Source organism: Hevea brasiliensis, chromosome 6, assembly GCF_030052815.1.
Source record: "Hevea brasiliensis isolate MT/VB/25A 57/8 chromosome 6, ASM3005281v1, whole genome shotgun sequence".
NCBI classification, from domain to species: domain Eukaryota; kingdom Viridiplantae; phylum Streptophyta; class Magnoliopsida; order Malpighiales; family Euphorbiaceae; genus Hevea; species Hevea brasiliensis.
The window spans coordinates 20,240,984-20,261,043 of NC_079498.1; the positions used below are offsets into that span (position 1 = coordinate 20,240,984).

General features: G+C 32.9%; 1 protein-coding gene across 4 annotated transcripts in view; it reads right to left on the reverse strand.

Moving 5' to 3' along the window:
• Positions 1 to 18,236, reverse strand: part of LOC110670516 (serine carboxypeptidase 1) — a 52,809-nt gene extending 34,573 nt beyond the window's left edge. For 2 of the 4 annotated variants that reach the window (XM_058148448.1, XM_058148449.1), the window contains exons 1-8: positions 17,751 to 18,236; positions 16,919 to 17,026; positions 16,561 to 16,835; positions 16,206 to 16,451; positions 15,378 to 15,484; positions 15,206 to 15,292; positions 14,430 to 14,535; positions 13,869 to 14,038 (exon numbers count right to left, since the gene is read on the reverse strand). In XM_058148448.1, coding sequence (XP_058004431.1) covers positions 13,892 to 14,038; positions 14,430 to 14,535; positions 15,206 to 15,292; positions 15,378 to 15,484; positions 16,206 to 16,451; positions 16,561 to 16,835; positions 16,919 to 17,026; positions 17,751 to 18,129 — 1,455 coding nt within the window. In that variant the 5' untranslated portion in view covers positions 18,130 to 18,236 and the 3' untranslated portion in view covers positions 13,869 to 13,891. Of the gene's footprint in view, positions 1 to 13,631; positions 14,039 to 14,429; positions 14,536 to 15,205; positions 15,293 to 15,377; positions 15,485 to 16,205; positions 16,452 to 16,560; positions 16,836 to 16,918; positions 17,027 to 17,750 lie in introns of those variants that run through there. The other 2 variants (XM_058148447.1, XM_021832590.2) reach the window with 2 other exon arrangements.
• Between the last annotated feature and the right edge of the window lie 1,824 nt (positions 18,237 to 20,060).

A 20,060-nucleotide genomic window follows, 5' to 3' on the forward strand; every position in this document is an offset into this window, starting at 1 on the left:
CTCCTCTTATTAGAGGTTAGATCTAAGTTCTTATTTGTTATGGCCCTTGCGGAAGATTCATTATTGTGGTGTGTACTGTGCACAATGATTCGACCTCCCCGACCATAGGGAGTTAGAATCCGATTCGACCTCCCCGACCATAGGGAGTTAGAATCACCCCGAAGATGGCCCTTTCGGATTAGTCTTACATAGTTAGTGAGATAAAGAATGATTTTTTGAGATACAGAATAGTTTTTGAGATACATAATAGTTTTTGAGATACATAATGTTTTTGAATAGTAAAGAATTGTGATTTCAATTATGATTATGTATAATTGATTCTGTTGGAATTACCTAAATGGTTAGTTATGATTTGATAAATTGAATTTCATTATCAAAGTCATTTTATACAAATGATTCACATTATTGGCAATGAATATTTTGAGTTTTGAAATTTGATGAGTATCCAGATTTCCAAATTAATTGCTGTAATTTTTGTTAAGGTATATTGTACTATGTTTTAAATTATAGTTGTGCACCACTGAGTTCACCACTCAGCGATAGCTTTGTATGCTATATCAGGTAAAAAGAGCATAGAGCAGTGAGTGAGTTTCTTTGAAGACACATTCAGATCAACTCCAGGTATATCATAGGTATACCCATGTACATAGGTTTTGATGTATGCATGTAATAATATGTGTGTAAATTATTTGAGTAGTTATATAAAAACTCTTGTAAAAATATTTTGGTATGTAATTAAATGTAAATTATTGTAAATGTAAATTTGGAATTTCATTTATCTGAATAGTTTTGTAATATTAATTTTGAATCTTGTAATCAATAAAATGTTTCTTTTATGAGGAGATTGATTTGATTATTGAGATTTGAATTATGGGTTCAAATGAAGTTATTGAAGTTGTATTTGAGAAAACATGTTGGGAGTGTGTTGTTTGTAGGTTTTGAAGAACTGTTTTCTCAAAATACAACCGGCACTTTGCCGAAATTTTGAAAAAAATTTTATAACACCCGATTTTAATCGATGATTTAAATTTCATGAAAATTGTTTTAAAATCCCTTGTAGTATATTTAATGGATTATCGGTAGGCGAAGTACGGTAATTCATTAGGTGTACTACGGGATCATGTTACATCTTACAGGGGAGCAGGGTGTGACATGTTTTGTGGTATCAGAGCTAGGTTTTAAAGTGAATTTCGAACTGTGAATTTGAAATCTTTTGTCAGAATTACAATCGCTCAAATGTTTGATATATATAGTACATTTACATCATAAATATGAACTAATGGAGAGGAATCTCCTTGTGTTGGTTGCACAGGAATAGAAAATCTTGTGAAAAGATATGGAAGAGATGAATGAGATAATAGAACAGTCCGTGATGGCCGAAGTACAAGTTGAGGCCCCAGCCCCACAAAGTGTCGAAGGCCCGACTGTACCAGTTTTACCAGTACAAATTACTGCACAAATGGCCTAGCAAATGGCCACTTTCTTCTAATAAATGGCTGATACTCTATTAGCTCAAACTCAAGCACAAACCCAACCCCCACAAGGGCAACATGAAATGGAGAAGAGGGAGAAACCTATGGGTCAGAGCTCGAGCAGTAATTTGGGGAAGAGAAAAGAATTTGAGGAACCTCGAGCTCAGAGATATGACAGAGGTGGATCATTAGGGCAGAGAACACCAAGATCTAGTGTAACACCCCTATTTGTATAGCCTGGTATATTTCACTGTTCCGGTGACCGGAGTCAGTCCGGACAATTAAGGGGATTAGAACCATACTTAAGATAACTAGAGAAATCATAAACACAAATAATTAGTAATGTTCAATTAGTTAAGTATAAATAAAAAAAAAACAGAACATAAGAAGTTAAACGAGCCGAGAGTCACAGCGATGGGTGACCTCCTCGGGAATGACTGCGAAGTCGTTTTAAACTCAAATTTCGAACCATAAAATGTGACATTGCGGTCCTTAGGACCCTTATGAACACAATGGAAAAGAGAAAATCACAAAAAAAAGAACTGTTAAGCCAGTCAAATAATTAGGTCAGGGAGCCAGAAGAAATATGGAATTATTTGCAAACCGGGATGAACCGGCGATGGGCAATTTGGTCAATTGACCCCGAGAGCTGACTCCTGACCTAACTGTCAAATAAAATCGGAGAAAAGAAAATTTCAGAATCGAGAATTAAATTAAAGAACTAATAGAAAAATAAATAAAAAAAAATAAGGGAAAATGAAAAAGTAAAGGTGATGACATCATGCATGACATCATGCATGATGCCATAAGTGTATAATTAATAAATTAATTAATTAGATTTTTTTGTGATCTTTAATAAGCCAAAATACATAAAAGAAAAGAAAAGAAAAAAAAATCACATAGTCATCTTCTTTCTCCCTTTGTCGTCTCACTCTCTCCCTAATTCCTCCATGAAAGTTTCTTCATTTAAGCTTATACTCAAGCTTAAATTTCTTCACTCAACCTTCATAACTCCCCTAAAAACCTTACTAGAGCTTGTAATCTCAACTTAAGAAGAAGATTGAAAGAAGAAAGAAGAACAAAAGATAGAGATTTGAAGTTTTAAGAAAGGTTAGTATGCTAACTTTTATTTTTTTTTTCTTTAAATGCATAATTAGTTACTTAGATGAACTTAGAAATTAATGAAATGAAATAAAAATACGTGGGGAGGACCAAACTGAAATTTTGGCCAGCCATGGATGTATGAGGGTATGATGTGTTTTGAATGAATTAAATGTGTTAGTAAACTTGTATGAGAATGGTAGTAAGATTGAAATGCTTAAATGTGATTAAATGCAACAATTTAGTGTGATTAGGGTTTGGAGGCCTAGGGTTTTGAGGCAAAAATTTGGAGAAATGAGTAAATGATGTGTTTGACCTATTGTGAAGTGAAAAATGGTCAATTGTGACCAAATGAGTTGTGTGGGAATGGTTGGAAATTAAGTTAAATTCGGAGGGTGTATGGTCATACTGCTGGCAGCATGACCAAGTCAACTTTGAAGGACCAAAAATGAAATTTTACAAGTCCAATTGATATGGCACCAATTGGGGATGAAAATAGACATAAAATGACACAATTTTCATTCAGGAACCATGCCCAAAAAGTGACCAAAACCTAGTGAACAAATTGACCAAAGTTGGATAAGTGCAGTCTGCCACTGTACAAACTGACCAAATGAACAGTGTTTATTCATTTGGTCATAACTTGAGCTAGGCAGGTCCAAATGACCTGAACTTTTACCAGTGGTTAGATGAGATATAGACCTAAAACTTTAATGAAGAACACAAGTCCAAATTCTGCCAGCAACCAAGCCATTTGACCACCCCAATTTGGTGACTCAAAACTGCCAGCACCAAAATTTGCCCAGAAAATCTGGGTTGTGTCTAACCCGGCAACCCTGGTTCAAATGGCCATAACTTGAGCTACAAAACTCCAATTGGGGTGATCCAAAAATGAGAATAAACTTAAGATAATAAGGAACATTTTCTATGAAGGAAGTTTTATCAAATTCCAATAGTAGATTGACCAATGGAACAGTGAAATTAAGGACACCAAAACTGAAAATTTGACAATTTTGCCAAAAGGACTTAAGCTTTGAGAAAATGACCAAAACCAACAAATTTAATGACCAAAATGTGGTATGTGGGTGAAGTTGGAGTTTTCATACCTATTAAGCCTTAAAAAGTCAACAATTTGACTTGAATAATGTAGTGAATAGTAACCCGAAACACAAAAACTTCGAGAACGTCGAAATTAATACATTAAAGCTAGGTAAAAATGAAGTGAAATTTATTTTTGGATTTATGCTAAGTTTTGGTACTAAAACACTGTGAAATTGTGTGTTTAAGCTGAAAAAGACTTGGAAGCTCTGAGAGACTGAGTCAAGGCCTAGAGGCGACTCACGTCAGGTCTGTGCACAGTAATTGTGGTTTAAATATATGATTCTTGAAATTTTGATTTTTCTTGAGTTAATTACGAATTGTGTTGCCATTTATGATTGTGAATATGACTTTGAAAATTTACCAGATTTCCAATAAATTATTTGAATAAATTGTTTTGAATTGATTTTATGTTCACACTTAGCATGACAGTATCACATTATTCCTCCTCCATTTATGGGGTTGAGATCGTTTATTTTCCTCCCTCTCTGGCTTGCCAGTGGAGGTTGAGATCGGATGAGTACTCATTTGCTAGCTAGCCACCTCCCTCATTGATCTCGATTAATGGGGTTGTAGATTACTTTGTCGTGGTGTACAACACGGCATTGATCGAAAATTTTGTGTCATGGCTTAAGTGTATATGATTTTGGCAAAACTGTGTTTAATAAATTAGTTGACTAAATGGTGTTATTATGAGCTTTGATATTTGTGAAATGTGATTGAGAAGTATTCAAAATGGTGTTTCATCAATGAACGATTTATGTATTGCATTTTAAATTTTTATTGTGCACCACTGAGTATTTTATACTCAGCGATAGCTTATTTTACTGTCGCAGATAAGAGCAAGGAGAAAGCAGCAGAGTGAGCTGCTATTGAATTGAGGCCTCCACTGATCTTTTTGTACGGGTATTACTTTATACCCTTGTAGTTAATTTTGATGTAAATATAGTAATGTTGTATGTATCAATGTAAGTTGAGTAGTTGTAAATAAATTATAATCATATTATTTTTCGATTTCCTTCTGTAAATTAATAATAGTACATGTGAATTTCATATTTTATGCCTTGTGAATGGAGTTGTTAAATATTTTGAGATGATAAATTTTGATTTGGATTGTGGAATTACTTTGAAGTGATTTGAATTGAGTTGATTGGGATTTTTTGGAGGATGGGAGTTGTGAAAAATTTTTGGAAGTGTTTTTTTAGGTATTTGAAGAACGGTTTTCTCCAAATACAAACGGAACTCTGTCAAAATTTTTATAAAATTTGTAGCAAAATTTAAAATGGACAAAAAATTTTACTAGTATTTAAACTTTGAATAAATTGTTTTAATTCCTACCAAAATGCTCACCACTTCCAAAATGTAAGAAAATTGTTTCAAAATCCCTTGTAGGGTACTTAATGAGTTATCAGCAGGTGAAGTTCGGTAGTTCATTAAGTATTCTACGGGATCATGTTATGCCTTACATAGGGGTAAAGTGTGACATCTAGTCGTCGAACAACCAGAAGTTCCTGTTTTGCCTGTTTCTGCCATGTTTGTGGTATGGAGTTATTTGTCGTAAGGCCTCTGGAGCCTGCTACAATTGTGGAAAACTTGGACACTTTGCTAAAGATTGTACTAGAGCACCTCGATTAGCTCTCCGGAGTTCACAGATTGTTAGTCAGAGTCAAGATAAAAATAGAGTTGGTACTCCTCACCACTATAACACAATGAATCAACCCGAATATAGTAGCGCACTAGTCAGAGCGTCCACTATACGCCAAGGAGAAAGAGCAGAAACTTCGGATGTAGCTGCTGGTAAGTTCTTAATTTTTGAAGGAAACAATGAGTTATTATTTGATCCCAGCACTACTTATTTATATGTTAGTGTTAGAATTCTATGTTTTGTTGCTACTCCTTTACAGGGGAATAAATTTTGATGTGTTAGTGACTAGTCTTTTAGGATCAAAACTACAATAACAAGTATGATTGACATTAATTTTGGAAGAATTGTTAGCTAAAAGTATTTTCTAACACACCATAAATTATAAAGCTAATTGGCGAGCCTACTTAATGTAAGGCAAGAGGACCTAAAAGTAAGTTACAGTAATAGAATTGCTCCAGATGAGGGCAAAAATGTTACTGTTAGTAATTATTAATGGATATTGTAATCAGAATCGGTTTAGGATATTAGTGGATTCGAGAAAGATAAGATGCTAGAAAACCTAGTCCATGAGGTTATAACGTAGTGACTATGTAATGTTCTCGATGTTTGTATTGTAAGCTGCAGATTACAGTACCGACACGAGATTATTGTGTAAAGCTACGTGCTTCCTTGTGGTACAATAAATTAAGAATATTTGTAAGTAATCTATAAATTAATATAGTTGCGCCCGAATAGAGTACTATTATGGGAAATAAATGTGAAAATTCTAGTAAGAAATTTAAAACTTTAGAACTAGCCTATCAAATGACTACACTTGTAAGGTAGCTAGAGTCAGTGACTCGGTTACATTAATGTGAATTACCTGTACCACAGAAATTGCTATAAGCTTAGAGATATCAGTACGACTTATCATCCTCAGACGGATGGACAGTCGAAACAAGTGATTCAGGTAAATTTTGAAACTCATTGAGTTTCTATAAATAACAAAATGAAATGATAATAATAACCTGTAAAATGTAATAAACCCTCGAGAATATACTGAGAACTTCTGTCCTTGAATCCGACGGAGGATGGGACAGATACCTCCCACTAACAGAATTTGTATATAATGATAAGTGTCAAGCTAGCATGCAAATGGCACCCTATGAAACATAGTAAGAGAACAGATAACTATGGATTTTGTGATGAGACTTCCGAGGACACAGAATAGTCACGATGCAGTATAGGTCATAGTTGATAGACTAACTAAGTCTGCTCACTTTTTGCAAGTCCAGATGGACTATAGCCTGGAAAGATTGGCTAGATTGTACATATATGAAATTATAAAATTGCATGGAGTGCCAGTATCGATTGTATCTGACAGAGATCCTAGGTTCACTTATAGATTCTGGGGTAGTCTTCAGAGAGCCCTAGGAACTAGATTGAACTTCAGCACAGCATTCCACCCACAGATAGATGGCCAGTCTGAAAGGGTAATTCAGATATTGGAGGATATGCTATGGGCTTGTGTGATTGAGTTTGAAGATAGTTGGGATATACACTTGCCTTTGATTGAGTTTGCTTATAACAACAGCTACCAATCAAGCATTGGGATGCCTCCATATGAAGCTTTGTATGGCAGAAAGTGCAGAACTCCCTTATGTTGGGATGAAGTAGGTGAAAGAAAGATGATTGGGCCAGAAATTATTCAGCAGACAGAGGAAAAGATCAGATTGATCAGAGATAGACTCAAAGCTACATCAGACCGTCAGAAGTCCTATGTTGATCTGAAGAGAAGAGATATTGAATATGCAGTGGGTGATAAGGTATTCCTCAAAGTTTCTCCTTGGAAGAGGATTATGAGATTTGGCAGAAAGGGAAAACTGAGTCCTCGTTTCATTGGACCATATGAGGTTCTGGAAAGAGTGGGTCCTTTGGCATATCGGTTGGCATTACCTTCAAAGCTAGAAAGGATACACAGTGTCTTCCATGTGTCCATGTTAAGGAGGTATAGATCAGACCCATCTCATGTACTATCAGTTGAAGAGATTGAGGTAAATGCAGAACTCTCATATGAGGAAGAACCCATAGAAATTCTGGCTTATGAGGTGAAGCAGCTGAGGAACAAACAGATACACCTGGTTAAAGTCCTGTGGAACGTGAAGAGGATATGAGGAGACAGCACCCATAGCTGTTCAGAGACTAATGCCAGGTAAAATGTCGAGACGAAATTTATTTTAGGGGGGGAGAATTGTAACACCCCTATATTCTAGAGTGCGTTCTCTTTCCAAATGACCGGTGTTGTCCTGGACAAATTAGGATGCCTAGAACTACACTTCGATATGAGTGAGGAGACATAAAATAATGAAATACAAGAAAAGAAAATACAAGAAAAACAAAGGAAAAATAATAGCAAAGAAATGCAACCAAGTTAAGCGAGCCGAGAACCCTAGCGATGGTGATCAGACTGGAAGTCACTACGTGGACCGTTGACTAGCCCTGGACCGCGGGGAACCCTGGAAAATATTTTTAAGATTTAAAAAGACATCAATTGAAGTATAAATGTCATTATAAATATCAAAGAAAAATTAATTAATTAGTACAAAGAAAAGTGAAAAATCGAAAAACGGATAAAACCCGGTGTTACCGAAAAATCGGGAATGCAAATCGAATAGGGGCATTGTGGTCATTTGACACCCCGAGTTGTCTTTTGACCTAAATGTCCATTAAAAACACATGATATTACACTTGGAAAATATAATGAAAAATTGAATTAGTGGTACCTAATGCAAATAGCAAAAATAGGGTGTAAATTGAGTAATAAAAACTTAAAACATATTAAATCATTATCTTAGGGTGAGTGGAGCATTATGGGATTAAATAAACATTATATGGGCAGGTGTAAATCCACTCACACTTCATCTTCAACCTCCATCCCTTCCATGCCGAAATGAAACTCTCCCAATCCACCATGGCTGAATTTGGTTCAACCTTCCTAACCTCCTCCATTTCCGACCCAAACACCAAAGTCACTTCACAAATTTTGATCCCCACATCACAAGGAAGAAATAGATACTAAATTCAAGGGAGTTTGGTGAAGATTTAACAAGCCCCAACAATAGGTAAGTGTTTAAATTAATTTCTTTCTTAAGTAAAGTTTATGGGAAGCTTGAGATGAATGAATTGATGAAGAAATTTTGAGGTTTTGGTGAATTGTTATTATGCACTAGTTTAGGCAGCCATGGTAAGTAAAGAACATGAATTATTTTCACATGCAATTGATGGGTGTTAGTGTTGATTAAAGTAAATCAAAGTTTAGTAGGTTAATTATTGGTGTATGTTAAGTTGAGCACTTGATGTGGAAAATTATGTTGAGTTGAAATTCTATGCGTGAATACCTAAATGGATAGCCATGAAATTATATACCAAATAAACTGTTTTTACATGTATTGTGAAGAATTAATGTTGACTAATATGATTTAAAATTTTTGTAAGTTAACTTCATATATATGTAATGGTGGACCAAGTGAAAATTTGAGTTTGAAGGCAATTATGGAGGCTTTACAAATGCGGCAGCTTGTTAACTCTTTGAAGAATGCTGGAATTCATGGAATTGTTTGATGAATTGTGATCCTAAAGTTTGCCAAATATGTATGTAAGATAGTGGTGAAGTTATATGTTATGATAGTGGAGAAGTTATATGTTATGATTAGGTGATTAAATTGTTGTAATTGAGTTTGAAAAATTCTGCACTATATGGTGTATGTTGAGTGTGATTATAAGCTACCAAAATGATCAACAATATGTTGTGAAATATGTTTAGGTTATGGTACAAATCAAAATTGGCATGAATGTGGAGTTTGGTAAATGCTAAAAGTGACCTTTGATGAGTAATGAAGGAAATGCAATAAGGTAGTTTAGGTTTTGGGCTTAGAACCTTAAGTGTGTGGCTCCAATTGGTATGAAACCAATTGGAGGTGAAACTAGGCACAAAATGTGCCAACTTTTATGAAGGAAGCTTGCCAAAATTCTGCTTGTAAGGTAACTTGAAAAATGACCAAATCCGGATTAGTGCAATTAAGGCCTAAAAATTGACCATTTAGGCAGCAGTTAGAGTTTAGGCCATACCTCACTCAAAACAGGTCCAATTGACCTGAAATTTTGACCATGAATAGTGAAGACCTATATCTACAAGTCTTATGAAGACACTAAAGCCCAGAACTGACCATAAGCAAGTCAAACAGCTTGCACAAGTTCGGGTCCAAAAAATGGCCGAACCTAAAATGACCTAAAGTGACCAATTTTGATGCATTTTGACCAGCAATAGTAAAATGACCATAACTTGGTCTAGTAAACTCAGAATGACCTGAAATTTTGCCCCGCGTGCAATAAGACATAGGTCTACAAGTTTTTAGTTTTGACCGAAACCCGAAAACTGAGGAAACTAGGTCGTCCGGCTAGGTCAAACTAGTATCCTGGAATCCAGCAAATTGCAAGAAAACGCAATATACATGGAAATGAATTTGGTAACATGTACCAACCCTAAAAGACTATTGAATGTGACATATTAGTAACATTAAAACCTAATTTACCTAGAATGCATCGAGGGTCGACAAATTAGGTTGATTAAGCAAATAATAGCATTCAGTGAATTAATTATCAAGCATTATCGTTAGAGACAGTTTAAATGAGTACTGAAACACCTCAAATTGTGTTTCTCAGTTAGCAAAGACTTAGGGAAGGGGAAGGAAACACTGAGTCAGAGTCAAGAGGTAGTTATCAGAGGTTTGTGCAAAATTAATTTTTAACTGATTTTGTTTTGAATATTTCATATGATTAAATGATATATTTTTCTTATGTATTATGTTTAACAAGCATTGTTATGGATTGAATAAATTATGTTTTGGAAAATTGTGATAGAACATGTTTTGAATTGTGATGGTAATTTTTTATGGAAAAATGCAATTTATGATTTGAATTGTGATGAGCATAAAAATTATTGGATATTGGAATTGACTTTGAATGGAATTGTATTGTGATTTATGCTCACTAAATGGATTGTGATAGTGTTTTATATCTCACTATAGATGCTTGACTAAGTTATTACCCGTCTCTCTCATTTGTTGAGAAGACAATGGAGTGAGTTGTGTTTTGATTACCATGGTACATGCACAGGCTTAGATTCTCCTCTTATTAGAGGTTAGATCTAAGTTCTTATTTGTTATGGCCCTTGCGGAAGATTCATTATTGTGGTGTGTACTATGCATGATGATTCGACCTTCCCGACCATGGGGAGTTAGAATCCGATTCGATCTCCCTGACCATAGGGAGTTAGAATCACCTCGAAGATGGCCCTTTCGGATTAGTCTTGCATAGTTAGTGAGATAAAGAATGATTTTTTGAGATACAGAATAGTTTTTGAGATACAGAATAGTTTTTGAGATACAGAATAGTTTTTGAATAGTAAAGAATTGTTATTTCAATTATGATTATGTACAATTGATTCTGTTGGAATTACCTAAATGGTTAGTTATGATTTGATAAATTGAATTTCATGATCAAAGTCATTTTATACAAATGATTCACATTATTGGCAATGAATATTCTGAGTTTTGGAATTTGATGAGTATCCAGATTTCCAAATTAATTGCTGTAATTTTTATTAAGGTATATTGTACTATGTTTTAAATTATAGTTATGCACCACTGAGTTCACCACTCAGCCATAGCTTTGTATGCTGTCGCAGGTAAAAAGAGCGTAGAGCAGTGAGTAAGTTTCTTTGAAGACACATTCATATCAACTCCAGGTATATCATAGGTATACCCATATACATAGGTTTTAATGTATGCATGTAATAATATGTATGTAAATTATTTGAGCAGTTGTATAAAAACTCTTGTAAAATATTTTGGTATGTAATTAAATGTAAATTATTGTAAATGTAAATTTGGAATTTCATTTATCTGAATAGTTTTGTAATATTAATTTTGAGTCTTGTAATCAATAAAATGTTTCTTTTATGTGGAGATTGATTTGATTATTGAGATTTGAATTATGGGTTCAAATGAAGTTATTGAAGTTGTATTTGAGAAAACATGTTGGGAGTGTGTACTTTGCAGGTTTTGAAGAACTATTTTCTCAAAATACAACAGGCACTTTGTCGAAATTTTGAAAAAAATTTTTTAACACCAGATTTTAATCGATGATTTAAATTTCATGAAAATTGTTTTAAAATCCCTTGTAGTATATTTAATGGATTATCAGTAGGCGAAGTACGGTAATTCATTAGGTGTACTACAGGATCATGTTACATCTTACAGGGGAGTAGGGTGTGACAAGCCAGGCACATTGTATATATATATATTAAACAAAAGTCCTGAGAAGCCTCTGTATGAGCCGAGCACATTAGATTCGAGGAGTCACTAGTGACAAGTCCATATTATTTGAAATGTTTATGATGTGAAAACCCATGTGAATGTTGCATTGCATATGTATGAAATGAATGATAAATTTAAAGTATGTTGGTTAGTTTACTCATTGAGCTTGTGTAAACTTAGCCCTTTCTCATAACTCCCAAATGCAGGCTTGTAGGATTAGAAGAGTTCTTTGGAGAGAGAGCCTCAAGGGTAGCTTTAATGGTTTTCTCTATGTATGATGTATGGGTAGATGGACATGTAAAATGTGAATGGATAGTACTGTGCTGGTAATTATAAAAAATTAGAGTTATGTAATCTTTTCAGTATGGATGATGATGTTTATGATTATGTTAACTTTTTCAAGATTATATATGTTGAACCATTATTCTTTAGAGCTTGTTTGTATTAAGGTTCAAATTATGAACCACTTTTATGTTAAAGATGTTTATGTATGGATGAGAAGACTAAAGTGTAATGGTTTGTCATACATTTGAGTGTTGATAGTATAGGTGCTAATGGTATGTTTATAGGTTTTAGACTTACTATGGGCTCTGGCAGCCTTAAGCTGATCCTATCCCTAGCGCCGGTAATGGCTCTTAGCTTGAGTCATTACAGTTTCCATGCATTGCCTTCACCAATGCTGGAGTGCAAAATAATTTAACTCTTTTGTAATTTTTGAAAAATTTAAATCTCTTTTTTAACTCATAAAATCATAAAAATTAAAAGAGACCAAAATTATATATTGTGGCTATGATTTAATGGAATGCAGGCATGACTGGCATCCAAATTACATTTTATAATGTAAAAAAGGCTAAATACATAAATTGACTCTTAATTTTTATTATAAATAGCTTATTAACATTTATATCTTTCAAAATATCTCATCTCACTCCTTAATTTTTGTAAAGTGAAATTAATATAACTCTAATTAGCAACGCGTGTGAATGAATGCGTATTGGAGTGAGTGAGAGGTAAAAAGAAAATAATGATGTGGAATTCTTTTTTTTTAGAAAAAGGCATAATCATATACAAATCTTCTCTCTCCTAGAGATTCATAAAATCTGCCACTACTTTTAGGGAAAGTTAATTACTACTTCATTTAATCATTTCATGCACGGGGAAAGAAACAACATTGGCATGTCACAAATGCAAAGTGTTTTGGAGGAGTTTGTTGTATTTAATCATTGTAGGGAAGCAAGAATTCTAAAGCATTCATGGACAAAATTTGAATAGAAGAAGGTCTTTTTAGTGTAGGAAATATGGATGAGTTGTTAATTTTAAGTGTTTTTCTTTATGTTTAACTGAAGTTGTTGCGATAATGATGAGTTTTTAAATGGATTTGAGCAGAATTTTGGGGCTTGTGGCTTTTTTGTGAATACATCTAAAGCACACCTATAAAAAATATAATAGTAAAGCAACTTCAAATTGTCTTTTCATATATTGCAGATAAAAATCTCCTTCAAATTCCAATTTAAATTGCAATATTATTGTAACAATTTAAGCAATTTCACTATAGACTACATTGAAAGTTTAATTTTGTCCTAATAACTAGAAATGGAATACTACTATTGCCATATTCAAGCATACATAAGCAGTTTAAAGCTCAATTTGCATGAGAAACTATTGTTTATGTTCATGTAAAATGTAGAACTTCACATATGCTTCTAAAACAAAAAGTAAAAGAATAATTGTGGCTACTTAAACTGGTACATTGATTTGACTTGGACCTTATAAATTGAGACAATTATGAAATATTATTAGTTTTAGTTCCCCTTGTGGGAACATAGCCACATTTTTTACCATGTATGGTTTTTCTTACTTTCTCAAGACTCTACGCCTTCATTTCAACATAACTAGCAGAATGAATTTATATGATTTCACATGCTTTGATATTATGTAATAACTTCTTGAATAATCACATATGAAGAATCACATAGAAAACAATCCATTGATACTATATAAATTTTGTCTAGGATTGACCAAAAATAGCATCATAAATAGATATGACTTAATATGGATTCTTAATGGACCACAATGCATGCTTTTGTTACATCATTTTTGCACCTATCAAAACAGCACTAATCTGAATGAATGAGGTTTTGTTACATTTTACTTGAAAAGTTCCATTAGCACATAGATATAGTTCGTCTTGCACACCTTGTGGGTAGAAGCAGGGGAGATCATGGTGAGGAAGGAGGGAGACTTCCTTGCAGGAATGACGAAATCATGGTGAGTGCACGCTCTGGTTGGTCACTTGGAACTAGATGTCCTGCTCCTCTTACTGTCACGAATGTCACATCTTCATATGCTACCACATACCCTCCAACCTATCATCACCAAAATTCCATTTTATTTAAATTACTACACTTCATGATGAAGAATGCTAATCATTGTGCCACAAATAATTCCATGCCAAAACTATATGTAACTTAGGTTCTTGCCAAATGTATATGAAGTTATATAGGGTTATTGAAGTTTTTCTATCATTTTGCAAGCAAGCCATTTCTCTTGTATTCTTTTTCGTAGAAGTAGTATGTTAGTACTAATTAGTAAGGGGATGCAAAGACACTTAGATGAGCCGATCCAAGAAATTAGTATAAAAAGTTGTATTATCCCAGAATCAGTATATAACTACTTAGTGTGCTTATGAAATCTGAAGGAAATGGAATAAAAAAGAATCATAGTTAAATAATTGAAAATTTTGTATTATTGTACTACCTCTTTGTTGGTGTACCAGGGCCGCCAAGGGGTCTTGATGGGAAGGTTGAGACTGTTTATTGAGTACCTAGATGATGTAACTGGCACACGTGCATCAGTGTCACCACTGCAAGGGTAATTCCATTGTTGAAATGTGCACAAATCATTTATGAATAAATGGAAAATAATACTATCTTCTTGAGCTTTTTTCTAAAATAATGCATTTAAAAAAAAAATTATCAAAAAGGGTGATATAATCAAAACTATTTACTAAAGAAGGGTGGAATTTGTCTAGTTGGGGGGAGGAGAGACCAGTATAGAAAGGTTCCAACCAATAAAATGATTAAAAAAAAAAGTGGTTGAAGAGTAAAAAAACTAATAAAAAAGGAAAAAAAAAAAAAAAAATAAAAAAAAACAAACATTAATAATGGTAGCGTCTAACACAAAAAAATTGAAAAAAAAGAAAAGAAACACTTGGATGCCAAATTCTGCCATTGCCAGATGCCACCATTATTCACATCTGCCTTTTGTTTTTTTTTTTTTGCTCTTCAACGACTTTTTTTTTTATTTTTTATTAGTTGGGCTTTTTTTATACTAGCGTCTCTCTCTCTCTCTCTCTCTCTCTCTCTCTCTCTCTCTCAGAGCAAACCCCACTCCTCTTTAGTGAACATTTCTCATTTCATCCCTTTTTGTAATTTTCCAGTATATAAATTTTTGTTTTTAAAGTGTTTGCAAGTAGAAATCCTGATTATAACTTGAACTTAAGTTATCTCTGATGTTTATGCATTTGAGCGTACCTGTATATCCAGACTCTGATACCACTTGCCATTAGATTCTTGATAACAGGTAGAATGGTAACTGGGCTATCAGTCCAGTTAAAGCCACTGCGCACAGATACCATGAGATTATTTTTATTAAAGGCTAAAGCCACATGAAACGTACTATTTAAAGCAAATTGATCAAGATTACCTGCAATGGCTCCATTTTGTGAGATTTGCGTGCAAAGCAGTTTGCACCTCTGCAGTATTCAGATAAGATTCTACATAGATGTCTGAGCAGGGGTCGAAGAAATAGACCTAATAAGCAAAATTTTGAAGTCGCTTAGTCCTATTATAATTCTCATTGTGTTTTTCTTTTCTTTTTTTTTTTTTTCAGCTTGTGCTTAAGCTATAAATTCTATAAAGCTTATTATAGTGTACGGCTAGGAATCGTGTCATTATGACTTTTGCTTTATTTGCCATAACGCTTGCTTGGACACTAAAAAAAAAAAATCATGTTAATGATAGAGTCAATGAAGCAGGTAAAGAGCAAAGAATCTTTTATTAAGCTCAAATCTCTTGATCTGTCAATAGTTTGCTTATGTCTGGGGAACCTATTGTCTCCTAAACCTCTTGATACCATATGATGAATGCTCATTAAAGTGATGACTGGTACACCAGCAAGTTTTTTGAAATATTAGGCTAGCTAGCTGATAATAGAACTGCTAAGATTTGAGAATCATAAGCAGTATGTATTTTTAAATGCCATGCTAGGATATCTACTAGAATATATACATATCTACTAGAATATATAATATGTGGCTTTGGAGTAATGGTAAATTACTCTATTTTTGTGGCCTGGAGTAAGGTTGCATACATCAACCCTCCCAAAAACAGTGAGGAATGCTTCATACAATAGGTTACCCCTTTATCCTAGGATATCTACATTTGTCCCCTTCTTTTCATAATCCTGATATCAATTGTATTTGAGATTCTCAAACAATATTGTGGAATATCTTTTAAATACGACAAGACTTACAGAACCAGTTGACCCATTGGGTGCGGTTGCATGGCAAAGTGGGGCATAAATGTTATAAAAGTCGATAGGACCCTTCTCAAGTAAGGCTTTCAATTTTGAGTTGTAGCATTCTTCCGAATGATTGCCTCCAGAGTAACAATACTTGTGGATAGCTTCATTTGCTTCATCTGAGCTTAAAGCATGAGTCCATATATAATCATATAGTCCCATTGCATTTGTAAAATCGTCAATCCATGCATTTCCTATCTGCAACAATTATCACCATTTCACAATGTCAGGACAGAAAAAGATACAAAGTTCTTGAATTTCAAAAATATTTCAAGGCAAAGATAAGATCCATTTATATTGAACCTACCGCAATGCCTTTCAGATTAATGATGGTATGATTTGTTTTCTTGTTGTTCTGCAGAACTGTGTATGCAAGCTGAGGTACATAATGACCAGCATAGCTCTCTCCTGCTATGAAAAAATCTCTGGTCTTGTAATGTGGGAACCTCTCAAGCCAATTGACAAGAAATGCATAGGCATCATCCGCAGTACTCTTATCGCCGGCGAGTTCGTAGTCAGAAGACATATTTGAGTATGAGAAGCCAACCCCAGCAGGGGATTCCAAGAAGATCACATTTGCCACTGTCATTGATTTATAAAATTGTAAGTTTGTTTCACAATTTTGCAGAAAAGTAGGATATAAATGTTGAAAGGTGTCTACTTACCATTGTTCCAAGCATAATTATTTCTGAAGAGTGTTTTTCCATCACTATTTACTCTAAAAGGTCCTAATTCTTCCATGGCTCCATAACCAAGAGAGGAACATCCAGGTCCTGTTAATCCAAAACATTATATTTTTGTTAAGATTGAGTAGTACATGAATTTCGTGATAAACAACTAGAATAATGGATTCTGATTGTGTTTTAGATTTATTTCTCAGATAGCCAGGAACAGCACTTTCTTCAGGATAATAGTGATATTAGGCTACAAGATAATTTTATTAAATCTCTTCTGTTGAGGGTCAAAATATTTTGCCTACACCAACTCTGCTACAGAAGCCATGGCTTTTGCCTACAATAATAGCATTGCTCCAAATCAAGGCTAATTGTTAAATACACTGGGAAGTGCTCTCTCTCTCACAGAAAAGTGGGTCATTCCTACAGAGGTGCTAAATACCTTGAGTGCTTCACACTTGACCAATGAAATATTGCCACATACCCCAACAGTTAGTTACTTATCCATCCTTGGCACTCATTTTGACTTGGTGTAGACAAGAAATTTCGTTAAAAATTTGATGACTAAAAAAAAACTGAAAAGTTAATAACTAATAAGCATTCAATAGTAAGTACAAAGAACTAGATAACAAATCTAGATTAGATAAGAAATCTAGAATTCCTTTCTGTCAATTGGGTTTCGATTGAGTATCAAACTCGAGAGCTATTGATAGTGATAATGCATAGCATAAGAAAATAATTGTCGGTAATGACAGTAGCTATATATATATATATATAAAGGAAAAATTCCAAGTTGAGAACTTCATTACTGCATGCATAATACCTCCATTAAGCCACAGAACCAAAGGCTTTGTTGAAGAGTTCTGAGGGGACTCCACAAAATAATAGAACAATGCTCTTCCAGCCTTTGGATTGACTGTCACATATCCTGAGTACTGGTCAAAATCCACACCATCAGGTTGGCCAGGCAAAGCTACAATCTTGTCAGCTTGCATTAGCCCATCTCGAGGCTCAGCGTGTATGGCAGGGTATTCAGTTTTGGCATGTAGTTCAGACCAAGGATGTGAAATAGGAGGATTTTGTGATCTTCTGGATTGAAGCAGCCTTTCAAGGCTATCAGCTTGATTAGCTTCACCAAAAGGAAGCAGTGCCAAGAGGCAATAAGAAAGAATTAGCCCAATAAACAATCTTAATTTCATCATGTTTTTGCCTGCTTAGCATTGAGGATGTGTCAAAAGTGGTCCATAAATAGCTGGAGTAGAATGCTATATTGGCTTAATTGTTTGTTCTCTTGTGCTTGGGTCATCTATGAAGGACCCATTGATAGCTTAGCCGCAATAAATTTTAGCAGGAATTCAATATAGCCGGCTGAGTTAGAATTATTTGTCTTTCCCTAATGAAAAGTCTTTATTCTTTATGAGATCAATTCATTTCCATTATGTTTTCTATGCATTTTAGAGGGATTCTTCTCAAATTTTCTGACTAATCTTTGTCTTGCCTTTTTTGTTTCTTGCTGATAAGTGAGAATCATAGTTGGCCTTTCTAATAGGTCTTCTGTTTGACTTGTCTTTGTAAAATTTTAACTTTCTTATATGAAGTTTTATATATACAAGACAAAGTGGGCTACCATTGGGAATAATTTTTTGTGAGAGAATTCAATTTAATTTTATTAAGAGAATTTAATATAAATTAATTAAGTAAAAAATATTCATATATTTAAAATAAATTTTAAAATGATAAAATTATTTTGAATTTTTTAATTTTTAAACTTTTCAAAATGTAATTTTCTTAGCATATATTTAAATTCATATTCCAAAAAAATAATAATAATTTCAAATTAAACTAGCCGCAGAGTTTATCAATTTAGAGAACTGTTACATGCACAAATTCATAACACACAAATTTCACTATAATAAATCCAAATTTTAACACCACCATTTTAATATTATTTTATAGACAGTGTCAAAATAATAAATAATATTAAAGTAATATATAACATCATATATAATATGCTATAAATATATAATATTATTATAAATTAATATAAAAATATTATAAAATTTATATATATCACAAAATACTTGGTAATAATTAATACTAACAATATATTTTAAAATTTTTAACAATATAAAAAACATATTATTAAAATATAGATTTGTGGTGGCGTTTGAGCCAGACAAATTCACGCCTCTAGATTTTTCCATCAATTTATGTGTTCATTTAATGTTTCAAAAAATTAATAATTATAGATATGAATGGTAATTATTAATGTCTACAAAATATCTATATATTTATGAGGTTGGGAAAAGATGGTAAGAATCAATTTAACTTTTTGAATTTTTTTTTAATTTATATGATATTTATTAGTTTATGAATTAACATTTTTACTTCAAACTTTGGATATAATAAATAGAAAGGTTATACTCCCTCTATTCTATTTTAACTGATGTTTTATTTTTTTTAATTTAATATTTTAAAAATTAATCAAACATTAATTTTTTTAATTTTAATTTTATTTATTATTATTCTTAATATATTTACTTTTTCGTATCACCTTTTTCATATTAAGGGTATTATAAAAGTATTTTAGTTTATTATTAATATTTTTTTTTATAAAATTAAAGTTATTTAATTTTTTTCTCAATTTTTGTAAAAAAATTCTTAAAAAACACTTCAAATAAGATGTAGGGAGTAATAAATAGAGAAAATGAGAGAGTTGCTTCTGCAACTCCACCTTTCAAAATAAATTTACAACTAAGAAAACAAAAACTGTTTACATAGAGTATTAGATAATTTTAATAAAATATGATTGTATAGATTTGAATTTTTAATTTCGTGTATTATGAGAAAAATATTAAATAAAATTTCATATATTAGATTAATATTAGAAATTCTCAAATTATTATTATTATTATTATTATTATTATTATTATTATTATTATTATATAAAAAGGTTTGCGATATGTATCACAAGGCTTAAATATTATTGAGTGGATGAGAAGATTTAGGTATAAGAGGAAAGCTACTTTTCAATTGAATAAATCATTTAACGATAAAAATTTGACTTTTCTATTATAAATAGATGCCAAGTGGAATAACTTTCACTAATATTTCAAGAACAACAAAACTTTTG